The 14,427-nt window shown below is 44.8% G+C and overlaps 1 protein-coding gene across 13 annotated transcripts in view; it reads right to left on the bottom strand.

The window, feature by feature from the left end:
- RYR1 (ryanodine receptor 1) overlaps positions 1-14,427 on the bottom strand; it is a 166,375-nt gene that overhangs the window by 29,617 nt on the left and 122,331 nt on the right. For 7 of the 13 annotated variants that reach the window (XM_083159891.1, XM_083159893.1, XM_083159892.1 and 4 more), the window contains 5 exons: positions 5,898-5,979; positions 3,703-3,838; positions 2,556-3,270; positions 788-1,258; positions 234-331 (listed from right to left, as the gene is read on the bottom strand). In XM_083159891.1, coding sequence (XP_083016017.1) covers positions 234-331; positions 788-1,258; positions 2,556-3,270; positions 3,703-3,838; positions 5,898-5,979 — 1,502 coding nt within the window. Of the gene's footprint in view, positions 1-233; positions 332-787; positions 1,259-2,555; positions 3,271-3,702; positions 3,839-5,897; positions 5,980-9,755; positions 9,786-14,427 lie in introns of all 13 variants that reach the window. The other 6 variants (XM_083159885.1, XM_083159890.1, XM_083159888.1 and 3 more) reach the window with 1 other exon arrangement.

Genomic DNA, 14,427 nt, shown 5'->3' with positions numbered 1-14,427 from the left:
AAGCCTGAGATTCTACGTGCAGCATATAGGATAAACCTGAATTGGAGCCATCGACAGCACATTGTATGGAAGCCTCCCGGGGAGCTGCGGGGGGGGGGGGGGGGGGGGGGGGGGGGGGGGGTGTTCAAGGGAAATGAGGTCCAACTTGTGCCTCTCAGACAAGTCGAACCAGTGTATGGGCACCTTCATAGTGAAATTATTGCAATCTAGAGTTCAGCAAATCTGACACTCACTCTGCTTTCTCTGGCTCCGCCTCTGGCACTGGCTCCTCCTCCTCTGCAGCTGGCTCTGGTTGGGCAGCACCGTCTATGTGTTCTGGCATATCTTCATCCTACAAGAAGTTGCAGACATTTTTTAACTTATCACATACATAAAAATACATTCATTATGAGGGTGATCTAAACACACAAATCTGGATCCACTAGAAACTATGAGATGGATACACATCTGTTTGGATGTTTTAGTATTTTAACACAACTATGTGATACAATGAATTGATGACACTGTGCCGGTGCAGAGGCTATATTGCAGGAATAGGTTTAGGACCAGCAAATTTAGGCCTTTCATATTTGGGCATTTGTGAGCAACTGGTTTGGTTTTTGTCATCATCATTGGTGTACACATTAACCTGCCTTGTATTAGGTGCAAATTATATGACTCCAAATAAGCATTTTCCCAGCTCCACAAAGCCAACAGCAGTTTCATCAACGCGCCTTCCCTAAAATTGACTAGTGATTGCCACATGGCAACCCCAGTACCACCATCTAAGATAAACAGGTATACTTACTCCAAATTTCCGCTTCAAAATGGGAGATCCCTCTGGAGTTGGAGGTTCCACTGGAGTGGTGTCTCCCATATCCCCTAAGCCACCAGGAGCATCCGGAGAACTGAGTCTGTAGTGTCCGCCATCTTTCTTGAGATCCATACCAAATATTTCTCCACCTTCTTCATGCACTTCTTCTTTGTTCATGTCCACAAAGTCCGTCTCATCGCCAGCGTCGGGTAACTCGTCACTAACCACTGCAGGAAGTCCGTCTCCATGGACCTCATCCTGTGTGGGGTCTGGCATGCTGGCCAGTAGCTCAGTTACTGTTAATTTCTGGGCACCCTCCACCAGGCTGCCACCAAATAAGGTGTGCCATATTAGGAAGGAAATGCCCTTGCAGACACTGTAGATGAAGTGGAGGATTCCAATTAACAATGTCCACAGGAATGAAACAATAGCCATCACTATCTCCTTTATTGACATCTTCTTGACCTGATGAGAAAAAAACATGAAGACATAGCTAAAACACACTAAGTAACTAGGAAACTAAGTGTTCCAAACCTTCTAAGGAGCCTATTTATTAATAATGGCAATGTTCTGGGGCTCATTGGCCCTGATGTAAAACCATTCTGATAGACATAATATTACAGTAACAGCTTATGCGATAAATTTACTGCTGAACTAGGACCCAGCTTGGCTAATGCAAAAGTAAGCCACGATTGGGTATGTCTAGTTTACTGGGGTTGGATCTGAAGATACATCTCCTGCTCAGACCTTCACAAAGTAGCCCATGAGTGTTACCTATTGGGGGAAATGGATGATTTGGAGAAGATTATACCTAAATTGAACAAAGAGACTTGTGATATTCCGGCACTCCAAGAGCTTTACACATCCAGATCAGGTGCACTTCAAAATTTCCATACAAACCTCCATCAAGGAAGGCACTTCACGGCCAAAATTGTTAGAAGACAAAAAACTGTACTTCAAAACCCGAGTACTTTTGGGGACATACCGCCCCGTCCTCAGGGTATACAGCAATAACAGCAAATGGTTCACTAATATTGCTGTATACCCTGAGGACGGGACGGTATGTCCCCGAAGGTACTCGGTTTTTGAAATATAGTTTGTCTTCTAACAATTTTGGTCGTGGAGTGTCTTACTTGATGGACGTTTAAATTGAACAAAGGAGATATCTAATATTTCCTGTGTTTAACTCTTACCTCTTGCTAAATAGCAGCGGTATGATTGTGCCCTAAACGCGGGGCGACCCGCTGAGCATTCTGAGCCTTGCTAGAGCGCTCACGATGTGCCAGTGCTGTGCGCTAAACGATCTGTCAGGGCCAGTGTTCTCCGCTGGCCATGACCGATTAATAACCATTTACGGACTAAAAACTGTCACAGCTCAAACTGCACGTAAGTAAAAACTGTCATAGCTCAAAGTGAAAGTACATTTCAGAAGCCATCATTTTGCCGGACTTTTAACTAGTAGTCTTCATAAATGAGATATTTTCTTACTTTCTGAAAAGTTTGGTTCTTGAAGCTTCATAAATTAGAGAAGAACAAATTAAGCTTATCCGAATACAGGAGATATTACAAATATTTCCTGTGTTTATCTCTTGGTAAGTAGCAGCAATGGGGAATTGACTATATGGAGAAAGAAGTTTAATAAACTAACTCTTTAAAGTCTAACTGACACTAATCTAAATTAGAGGGGAGACATATCAAGATGTTTTTAGTTTAAATGAATGTTTTTCAGTCATCAAAACCATAAAAAAAAATTGTTAGTCACCTTTCGATACTGTCTTCTGAGGTTCCTGTAGGTGAACATCTTGAAGAAGTTTATCACATTGTTCATAAAGTCTGCAAATGCTGATGTTGCTTCAGGAGGAGCAGATCCCTCCTCTGACTCATCTCCTTCACCGGATCCCTCCGCTCCTCCACCATCTTCATCATCATCCTCTACCTTCTCTTCTTCCGGCTCTGAGATTTGCGCTGCAATCTGCATCTCAAAAATGGTGTCTTCACAGAAGTTTACGAAAAGCTCCATTTTCTCAGACTCACCACCTTCATTGACCACGTCAAAGATAAACTGGCGCTTGGACTCTTTCACCTGAGGCATCTCCCACTGAGCTTTATTGGTCTCGCTGATCTCAAAGTAAATGCGCTCTATCTTTTTACCTGCTCCCATAATCTCAATCTTGCCAAGGTAAGGCTTAAAGTAGTTGATGATACAATCTGCCAGCTCTAAGAAGTTCTGCAACCTGGTATCGTGAGGGACATGCTCTGATAAGTTGGTGAGTAATACCGCCACATTGAAACCAATGTCCTTGGCCGGTTCCTGGAAGCGGTCGGCAAATTCTTCAAAATTGATCATTTCGTTCTCATCAGCTTCAGAGCAGGAGAGAAGGAACTGGATCTCAGTTGTTGTGTACTGTTTCTGGCTGTCCATTGCCTTTTGGAAATCTTTTTTGGATATGAGACCCCGGGGATCTGTGACATAGTCTCTGCATTAAAGAGAAAAAAATATTATATTATTAGAAACCTAAAATTATGTCACTGTTAGGGCCTGAAATACTAGGGCTTAAGCTAAACTAAGGACAGCACAATGTGTGGGGTCCTCTGTCACATACAAAGAGGCCACTAGTTCCTGCCCCCACCAAGATACACGCCCCCTCTCTCCGTCTCCACACCATGCAGGACATTGCGCCTGTGCTCTGTTACCTATTGTCTCTCCAAGTCACCCACTGCCTCCCTCTCACATCCTTTGCCTCCCCATGCCTTATGCTGTCACCCTCTGCCTCTCCCTGCCACCTACTGCTGTTTAGTCTACTGTATGTAGTATATTGTGAACTTGGGTTGGGTGGAGGAGAGGGGACCATTATATTTTTTGCACCACTCACAAGTTCCACCAATGCTCTTAGCCATCAATTCTCTACCTGAATGCATCGGAAGCCACAATGTCCTTCAGTTTCAAGAACATGTCAAAGAATTTAAGAATCATCTCCACATTGCTAGAAGATTCTACAAGCATGTCCACCATCTGACGAGCAATTGTCCCATTCACCACATTACCTAGAGAGGGAGAAATGTATACAGTCCATCAGCACAATCTTATGTTACTATCTTCATCACTATAAATTTTTAAACCACCCACGAATGATTTCTCCTGGGCTCACCAATAAAAGTCAGTGGAGACTGACTTTCATTTGCGTGTGTATCGGGACCAAGACAGGGCGGGCCGCTGACGTCCTGTGACGTCAGCCTTCAGCACACATTCGCCTGCCCACATTCCCATGGACAACACCCAACCCCACCGCCGACAGCCTCCAGCCCACCCCACTCCCTGAGAATGGCTCGGCGACTATGCAAGTTGCCAAAGCCGTTTGCAAAGGGGGACCTGCACATGTGCATAAAATACCACGCGCAGTCCCCCAACCATCGGAACGGGGCCAAATTAGCCCTGTTCCGAAGAGATTAGAATCACCCCCTCTGTGTAGAATAGATAAGTGGATCTGCTAAAATCAGACACAAGACATTGCTGGAGTTATCCAGACGTGATCGCTGCTCTACGTTTTTGCAGAGCCCTGCAATCAGGTAGTCGCCACCCAGCCAGAGTGAAAACCCGCCCTGTACAAGTCTGCAAACGGCTCGCAAAAATTTCGAGGATCGTCGTACAATGGAAAATCCAATCGAATGATCTTTCCACTGTGTGTGTAACCCAGAACCTACTCTTCATGTGCGATAATAACAGGCTTATCGAGGCCGGAGCTGATGTCGCACACGCTCCCTGAAAACTCCTAAGCACGCCTGCGTTCTCCCTGACACTCCCGGATAACTGCCTTTTTCCACCCACCAAATGGCGACTTCCTGTCAATCAATCAATCAGCGGCCGGCTTGTGATAAAAAAAAAACATTTTTACATTGTTTGGCGTCATGCATGCCTACTGTGATCCGTACGCATCCGCAGTCATTCAACGCAAAACAAATAACGTACAATACATATCAGGATTGAAAACCAATGACTGGAAGACATTCTCCACTGCAAGCATTGTGACTTATTGGAATTCTGTGTCATTACTAGTATCACACAATGGCAAATAGCCTCTGTTAACTCAATGGTAGATATCTACAATCTCGTGTCACCCAGTGGAATTAAGTTTCCACTAAAGCACTGCAAAATAACAAAGTTTGCATCATTATTAGATTCAGTGTTCCAATCAACAAGTAGCTCTGTAGAAGATATAAAGGTGCCCACACACGCACCGATGCCGGCGGTGCGATGCTGTACGATGGGGTGCGCGCTCCCGCGGCACCTCATCGCACAGTACAAAAAGTATGTGCTGCACATACTTTTTGTACTAGCGTTTTCTAGCATAGCATCGCATCGCATGCACATCGTATGCACAAGGCATACGATGCGATGCTATGTGTGCTAGTTAAGCCCACAACGCATGCTGGAATCGGTGCGTGTGTGGGCACCTTAAGTCACCATTGTCACTATTTTACTTAGGACACGCGCTGATAGGTCTCTTCAACCTATGCTTGTGAAAGAAGACATTCTATAGTGTTCATTCTAGCACCCGCTATCTTTGAAAACCAATGCAGTTCCTGTTCCCTGCCTGGGGTGTCGCTGTCTGTTGTGGTGATTCTAGCACAGGTCTGGTTTGCATATCAGTGCTGATATACAGACCAAACTGTGCTTGGAGCACTACAGCAGACAGCGACACCCCAGGCAGGGAAGAGGAACTGCATGGGTTTTCAAAGATAGCGGGTGGTAGAATGAACACTATTCTATGTCATCATTTCTGCCGCTCAATGGAAAACATTGTCCAGACTCGCCAATGCCACTCTTGCCGATGCCGTCAGGGGTGAGCAACGGTGGGGGAGTGGGGGCCAAGCTGAAGTCGCAGCATGAGCCTCATTAATGAGGTCCTTCCTCATCTATTCAGGGGGTCATTAACAATGCACGTTAGCGAACATCGTTAACGAGGTTGAGTTTACACACTAGACAAAAAAGTAAAATATATTGCTCAGTGTTTATGTGGTGTTTAGTGTGTTTGCAATATTCAGTGTACAGTACAAGCAATTAGTGACAAATGACCTGGAAACACATTTCGGAGACATTGCTCACCTTCAAGAAGAGAGAGCAGCATGACCACCATGTCTTTCTGCAGGTCCAAAAGTTCCTTCAGCAGCCCGATCTGGCTGGAGTCCTAAAGAGGCACATACAATGACATACAAGCCGGTTAGTATAACCTTACCTGTTTCATTGCTTATGTGGCCATTGTGACTTGTGCAACCAGTGGTGAAAATGTATTTCAGACTATTCAATAATACAGTAAGTATTGATTAAAGCAATGTCATTAGTCAAATATAGAAGAAACAATTGCCCTCCGAAAAATGACCATACACAATCAAACACCGACAGTATTATAATGTAGCAGAAACTAAGTGTAGCAGATTGTTCAGCTCTCAAAATTAGTTAGAACTAACTAGGGGGAAACAGTCTGGCGTTGTCAATACTTAGACAGTACTGTATACATGTAAAGTAATCCGCGTCCCCTCGCGGTGCTTGCTGTGCTCGCCACGCTGCGCTCACCACACTATATAAAATCAACTCCACGCCGGCGTGGATAGTGGGGTAATGAAAACTTCGGAGGACGTGTTCCGCTGCGCTCGCCACTCTTCGGGGTGCGTCGAACCTTTTTTTGGGACATACAATCATATTATTGTATACCTAATGTCATGGCATCACACACCCTATAAAATCGCATGCGATTTTGCGGGACATGCGATGCAATGCGATGCGATATAGTGGGGTACAATGAGAAAAAAAATGACATTAAAAAATTGCATCGCATGGCATATTATGGCCCATGCGATGCGATGAGATTTTCCTACGGTGCTGTATGTAGGAAATCTGGGCGCCGTGCTAGGAAACAAGTACCATATTTATTTCTAACATAGTTTGTGAGGTTGAAAAAAGACATTAGTCCATCAAGTTCAACCTAAAACTGACCTCCCCAATGACCCAAAGTGTCCCCTATAGTACATTATGATTAATGGTTATATCCCTGGATACTATTTTGTGTTAAATATTTGTCTAACCCATTTTTAAACCAATTGAATCTGCCTTGGCTGGCAGAGTATTCCATATCTTATCTGCCCTTACTGTAAAGAATCCCTTCCTACACTGAGTGAGAGACTTCCTCTCCTCTAAACAGCGAGGGTGACCATGTGTCCTGTGTACTATCCGTCTGGTAAACAGATCACCAGCTAGTTCACTGTTTTAACCTTTTATGTATTTGTATATATTAACCATATTCCCTATTAGATGCCTCTTCACAATGTAAACATACAGTATCTAGCCTGGCTAGCCTTTCCTCATAACCCAATGTAACCATACATAACCCAGCTAGCCTTTCCTCATAACCCAATGTAACCATACATAACCCGGCTAGCCTTTCCTCATAGCCCAATGTAACCATACATACAGTAACCTGGCTAGCCTTTCCTCATAGCCCAATGTAACCATACATAACCTGGCTAGCCTTTCCTCATAGCCCAATGTAACCATACATAACCCGGCTAGCCTTTACTCATAGCCCAATGTAACCATACATTAACCTGGCTAGCCTTTCCTCGTAGCCCAATGTAACCATACATAACCTGGCAATCCTTTCCTCATAGCCCAATGTAACCATACATAACCTGGCTAGCCTTTCCTCATAGCCCAATGTAACCATACATAACCTGGCAATCCTTTCTCCTTTCCTCATAGCCCAATGTAACCATACATAACCTGGCTAGCCTTTCCTCATAGCCCATTGTAACCTATACGTAACCTGGCTAGCCTTTCCTCATAGCCCAATGTAACCATACGTAACCTGGCTAGCCTTTCCTCAAGCCCAATGTAACCATACATAACCTGGCTAGCCTTTCCTCATAGCCCAATGTAACCATACATAACCTGGCAATCCTTTCCTCATAGCCCAATGTAACCATACACAACCTGGCTAGCCTTTCCTCATAACCCAATGTAACCATACATAACCTGGCTAGCCTTTCCTCGTAGCCCAATGTAACCATACATAACCTGGCTAGCCTTTCCTCATAGCCCAATGTAACCATACATAGCCTGGCTAGCCTTTCCTCAAGCCCAATGTAACCATACATAACCTGGCTAGCCTTTCCTCATAACCCAATGTAACCATACATTAACCTGGCTAGCCTTTCCTCGTAGCCCAATGTAACCAAACATAACCTGGCTAGCCTTTCCTCATAGCCCAATGTAACCATACATAACCCGGCTAGCCTTTCCTCATGCCCAATGTAACCATACATAACCTGGCTAGCCTTTTCTCATAGCCCAATGTAACCATACATAACCTGGCTAGCCTTTCCTCATAGCCCAATGTAACCATACATAACCTGGCTAGCCTTTCCTCATAGCCCAATGTAACCATACATAACCCGGCTAGCCTTTCCTCATGCCCAATGTAACCATACATAACCTGGCTAGCCTTTCCTCATAGCCCAATGTAACCATACATAACCTGGCTAGCCTTTCCTCATAGCCCAATGTAACCATACATAACCTGGCTAGCCTTTCCTCATAGCCCAATGTAACCATACATAACCCGGCTAGCCTTTCCTCATGCCCAATGTAACCATACATAACCTGGCTAGCCTTTCCTCATAGCCCAATGTAACCATACATAACCTGGCTAGCCTTTCCTCATGCCCAATGTAACCATACATAACCTGGCTAGCCTTTCCTCATAGCCCAATGTAACCATACATAACCTGGCTAGCCTTTCCTCATAGCCCAATGTAACCATACATAACCCGGCTAGCCTTTCCTCATGCCCAATGTAACCATACATAACCTGGCTAGCCTTTCCTCATAGCCCTTTGTAACCATACATAGCCTGGCTAGCCTTTCCTCATAGCCCAATGTAACCATACATAACCTGGCTAGCCTTTCCTCATAACCCAATGTAACCATACATAACCTGACTAGCCTTTCCTCATAGCCCAATGTAACCATACATAACCTGGCAATCCTTTCCTCATAGCCCAATGTAACCATACACAACCTGGCTAGCCTTTCCTCATAGCCCAATGTAACCATACATAACCTGGCTAGCCTTTCCTCATAGCCCAATGTAACCATACATAACCCGGCTAGCCTTTCCACATAACCCAATGTAACCATACATAACCCAGATAGCCTTTTCTCATAGCCCAATGTAACCATACATACTGTAACCTGGCTAGCCTTTCCTCATAGCCCAATGTAACCATACATAACCTGGCTAGCCTTTCCTCATAGCCCAATGTAACCATACATAACCCGGCTAGCCTTTCCTCATAGCCCAATGTAACCATACATAACCCGGCTAGCCTTTCCTCATAGCCCAATGTAACCATACATAACCTGGCTAGCCTTTCCTCATAGCCCAATGACTCTAAACCTTTAGTAAATTTTCTCTGAACCTTTACAAGCTCCAATATGTCCTTTTTATGGAGTGGTGTCGAGAACTGTACATTGTATTTGAGATGCGGCCGTACCAATGATTTAAACACGATCTTCCCTCGCCTCTACGCCCCTTTTTATGCATGCTAATACCTTATTTGCCTTTGCTGCTGCTCCTTGACATATGGCAGTACCAAAAAACAACAGTGAAGGCTTTAGATTTATTTATTAGATATTTATATTTTCTTTGGTAATATCCATTATACATTTTTATATAGCAGCTTACACTTAATACCGCTACATTTTTTTTGTTCACTATACGATCACCCTCATAGGTGGCTGACATCCTCCATTACCACTGAGCGGATTATTCTAAGCAACGCCACTGTACATCACTTTATTTAAGGTCCTGACAGTAAGTCACCAGCCAATGTCAAGGTCACTCAAACATTTGGAAGAGTGTCCACTTTTGACAAAATGCATTGACCTGTATGGTGATCTTCTTCTTACCTCAGGATAGAAGCGACTCCAGAAATGATCCTTTGTGTGCAGTGCAATAAAAACACAACTATGTAAACACAAGTAGTGGGAACAGCCTCAAATCTCATGACATTGTCCCTTCGGGCCAGTTAAAAAGGTCATTTATTATAATAACATGGGGAAGCTTACTAGAGCATTCATTCTAAAGTCTAAAAAGGAATCTTGAAGTTTCAATATGCTCGTAAGGTAGAGAACTCTAGAGCTATCATGTGCAAACCCAGAATATAACTGCCCTTGGGTCATATATAATTTGTGTTCCAGCTAAATCCAGATTTAATCAATTCCAGCTAAGGTCATAGTGACTGTGCAATCTGTCTGGACACGTCTTGTTGACATTTTGTAGGACACTCTCGACCAGGCTGGCCAAACGGGTCCTTGAGATGTACCAACAGTCCTAGCTGGTGCACAGCTGTAGTCATTACTAACTGTCACATTGTCAAACCTGCTGCATTTATTCCTACTCTGGATCCACAGGTTTCTTGGTACACATGAACTGTTGGTAGATCTTGAGGACAGGTTTGGCCAACCCAGCACTAGTCAATGATTTAAACTTTTTATTTCTCTATTTATAAACCGATTCTATGCCTTTTGCTGTGGCTGTGGTAATGCTTTGAGTCTGCAATTTTGACATTTCAGTAAATTATGAAGCTTTGTAGATTTGGTTTTGTGGAATTAATAAAGAGAGCATATTAATAATAATTTAATAAATAATTAAATATAGGGGGTTTAAAACCTTAGTCTTTTCAGACAAGCAATGCATAACAACAGTGTGAATGATGTGAAAGATGGCATTTAATTTGGTGAAACTTAAAAAAGACATAACTGGTATTACCAGCAGATGAACGGCTTTCCGGGTGTGGTATGGGGCTCCGACAGTCGGGATCCCGACAGTCATTAGCCTGATGCCGGGATCCCGACTGCCCGTACTCAGACAGCATAACGAGCGCAAAAAATCCCCTTGTGGACTCGCTGTGCTCGTCACGCTACGGGCACGGTGGCTTGCTACGCGAGCTACCTATTCTATTCTCCCTCTATGGGGGTCGTGGACCCCCATGAGGGAAAATAGCGGGTGGCCATCAGGCACCCGGCTGTCGGCGTTTTGACAGTCGGGATCCCGACGTCAGGTAAATGACTGTCGGGATCCCGACTGTTGGGAACGCGTCCGGCACCCGGCTTTCCCGGTGATGATGCAGGAGTGTGCAGCAGCGCATACCGCTCATCGCCGGGCCATACACACTGGGCGGATTTGAGCTGAAAGCCGCTCAAACATGCATTTTTGAGAGACTTTCAGCTCAAAGTTTGACCCATTGCCCAGTCTGAAATGTGTGACATTACATTATAATGGTAAGGGCGCACTATAATGTGGCGTAATATGAACTAGAAGCCACTGTAATGTGTAATTAATCTGCTTATTGTAATGCAAAGGTCAATATAATGTTACATAACGATAACTGAGGCAGTGCCATGTGGCATAATAAGAAATGGTAGCGTAATATGAACTGGAGCCCTTTAATGTGGCATAAATTGAACTGTACAGTAGGTCATTCTAACGCAGCACAGTATGAATAGGGGACAATGTAATGTGGCATAATATGAACGGGAGACACTATGTCATAATATGAATTGTGGATACTGTGTGGCATAATGTGTACTTGTAGCCTTACAATGTGACATCATGTAAACTAGGAAACTACGATGGAATATATAATAAACTATGGCACTACAATTATTGTTTAGAAAATGAACGATACGGGGCATAAAATGAATAACTGTTGCTGAGAGAGGCCTCTTATGGAGCATTTGGACAGGGGCCCCATCATTATGTTGCTATGGGGCGCACAACGTTCTGATCAAGTCCCTGCCTGTAATGTTTTATTTCTCCTGATGATTGAGCAGCAGGCTGGAACAATCAGGGAGCTGCTTCTTAGAACCCAACTTTTCGAGACCACTGTATTGCAGACCGTGAGTTTAGAAAGGACGAGCCTATGAATCCTTACAACTCAACTGATTCCAGACAGAAACTTTCAATAACCTGTCAATCACAAACCTTAAGCACATTGCCATACCTGAACAGCGACTTCTATGAAGACTTCAGACCAAGCAGCAAAACTTTATAAACTAAATTTAGCTAAAGGGCTTCCAAAACTCTACACCCTCAGGTCTATCAACTGCAGGGGACGAGGGATGGACTGCACACCAGCGATGGAAGGGTTAAAGGCGAGGGGGTGAAAAAGGCAATTTAACATGTCCCCACATTCCCTCCCTCTTCACCCCAGACATTGTGCAACAGTAAAAGATGCTGCATGGAACAGACAGACAGGTGCCATGTGAGGGGAGGAGAAGGAGGGAGAGATGTGGTATCCAGGGGGTAACCATCTCTGGGCTCCATGATGCATACATGTGTTTGTGACTCATGTGGTTACCTAAATACGCCTGTGGATAACAGGGGTATCAGATGTGATCTACTATGACTAATCCAGTTTAGGGGCACAGGGCATGTATATTATGGTTTGGGCAGGACTCCCAAACATTGTGCTACTTTGTGATTGTACAAGGGGTATTCTAAGATTCAACAGGAGGTAACACCTTTCAGATACTCTGTCTCTCCTCTTCCTTCCCCCCCGCCCTGTGACTGACAAATATCGAGAGGCACCAATTCACAAGGAAAGCGGTAAGACCACCCAAGGAAAGCGGGCAGTGACCACAAAACTGTAGTGTCACACGGCTGCTGGCAAAACAAGGGGGGAAATGGGTGAGAGTGGGGGGATGTGAGAGGGGGACAGCTGATGGGAGAGGACAGAGGTAAAAAGACTATGAGAAGCCAAGAGAGACTGGAGAAAATTAAATAGGCAGACCGAAACAGCAAAGTCTCTAAGGACAATCAACCACAATATTAAACCCTGCACAGTCACTGGTGGCCCAAGAAAACCCTGCACAGTCACTGGTGGCCCTAGTAAACCCTACACAGTCACCGGTGGCCCTAGTAAACCCTGCACAGTCAGTGGTGGCCCAAGAAAACCCTGCACAGTCACTGGTGGCCCTAGTAAACTCTGCACAGTCACCGGTGGCCCTAGTAAACCCTGCACAGTCACCGGTTGCCCAAGTAAACCCTACATAGTCACCGGTGGCCCTAGTAAACCCTGCACAGTCACCGGTGGCCCTAGTAAACCCTGCAGAGTTACCAGTGGCCCTAGCAAACCCTGCACAGTCAGTGGTGGCCCTAGTAAACCCTGCAAAGTCAGTGGTGGCCATAGTATACCATACACAGTCACTGGTGGCCCTAGTAAACCCTACACAGCCACTGGTGGTCCTAGTAAACCCTACACAGTCACTGGTGGCCCTAGTAAACCCTGCACAGTCACTGGTGGCCCTAGTAAACTCTGCACAGTCACTGGTGGCCCTAGTAAACCCTACATAGTCACCGGTGGCCCTAGTAAACCCTGCACAGTCACTGGTGGCCCTAGTAAACCCTACACAGTCACTGGTGGCCATAGTAAACCCCACATAGTCACCGGTGGCCCTAGTAAACCCTGCACAGTCACCGGTGGCCCTTTTAAACCCTGCTCAGTCACCGGTGGCCCTAGTAAACCCTGCAAAGTCACCGGTGGCCCAAGTAAACCATACACAGTCACTGGTGGCCCTAGTAAACCCTGCACAGTCACTGGTGGCCCTAGTAAACCCTGCACAGTTACCGGTGGCCCTAGTAAACCCTGCACAGTCACTGGTGGCCCTAGTAAACCCTGCAAAGTCAGTGGTGGCCATAGTATACCCTACACAGTCACTGGTGGCCCTAATAAACCCTACACAGCCACTGGTGGCTCTAGTAGGAGTTAGAGATGACCCCCATTTTTGGAATAAAAGGGGAATTAATTTCCAGGTGAAGAGTATGAATTGCTGTTGTGTTTAAAAGCCAGAAGCGCATCTCACAGCTTTCACCCACCTGGCTGTATCCTGAGTGGGAACACTTTAGTGCAAGGATCTGGCTGCCTCAAGGATCTGCGCTGGTTAAGCCAGGTGGATGTATTCCCCCCAAGTGTCCCTCAACTGATGTCCTCATTTGACACAAACAAAGCCCAATTTGGAGAGCTGCACCATTTGTTTGGTGCCCGATTCATTAAAATGGTTTATATGAATTCTATGAAATCCATTTTAAGTTCTACTCTTAGGGGGAGGAAGTGTCAAACCTTGAAATGAGGGCTTGAAACTGGTTGCTAAGGGTAACTTCACCTGCTTGTACACATCTCCTATTAAACTTTCAAAAACTGTAGCATGTATGCCACCTGCCCCCTGACTCATCTAGTTCCAGTAACAAGTCTTGTGTATAGAACACACAGATCTGATTACTGCAGGAGAGTACTTGTCCCTATGACATCATCAGAGTATATATAAAGAACACATATATCATACATATATGTGTTAGAACAAGCTGACTAAATTGGCCACGTTTCTGGGATCGCACTTATGACGTAAATAAAAAGTGAATTAATCATTTTGCCTTTGATTTCCTATACAATGTCAAAACATAAAAAATCATTTATGTGGCTATGTAATAAGACAAAAGCTCTCCCTGTCCCTCAAAACATACAATACAAAGTTCCCTACGGTCGAGGGCATGATGGGTTCTTCGGGGGAATGCAGGGGT

This window comes from Crinia signifera, chromosome 9 (assembly GCF_055691185.1).
Source record: "Crinia signifera chromosome 9, ASM5569118v1, whole genome shotgun sequence".
NCBI lineage: Eukaryota > Metazoa > Chordata > Amphibia > Anura > Myobatrachidae > Crinia > Crinia signifera.
Note: the sequence above shows the minus strand (reverse complement) of the source record. Positions and strands in the feature narration are given on the sequence as shown.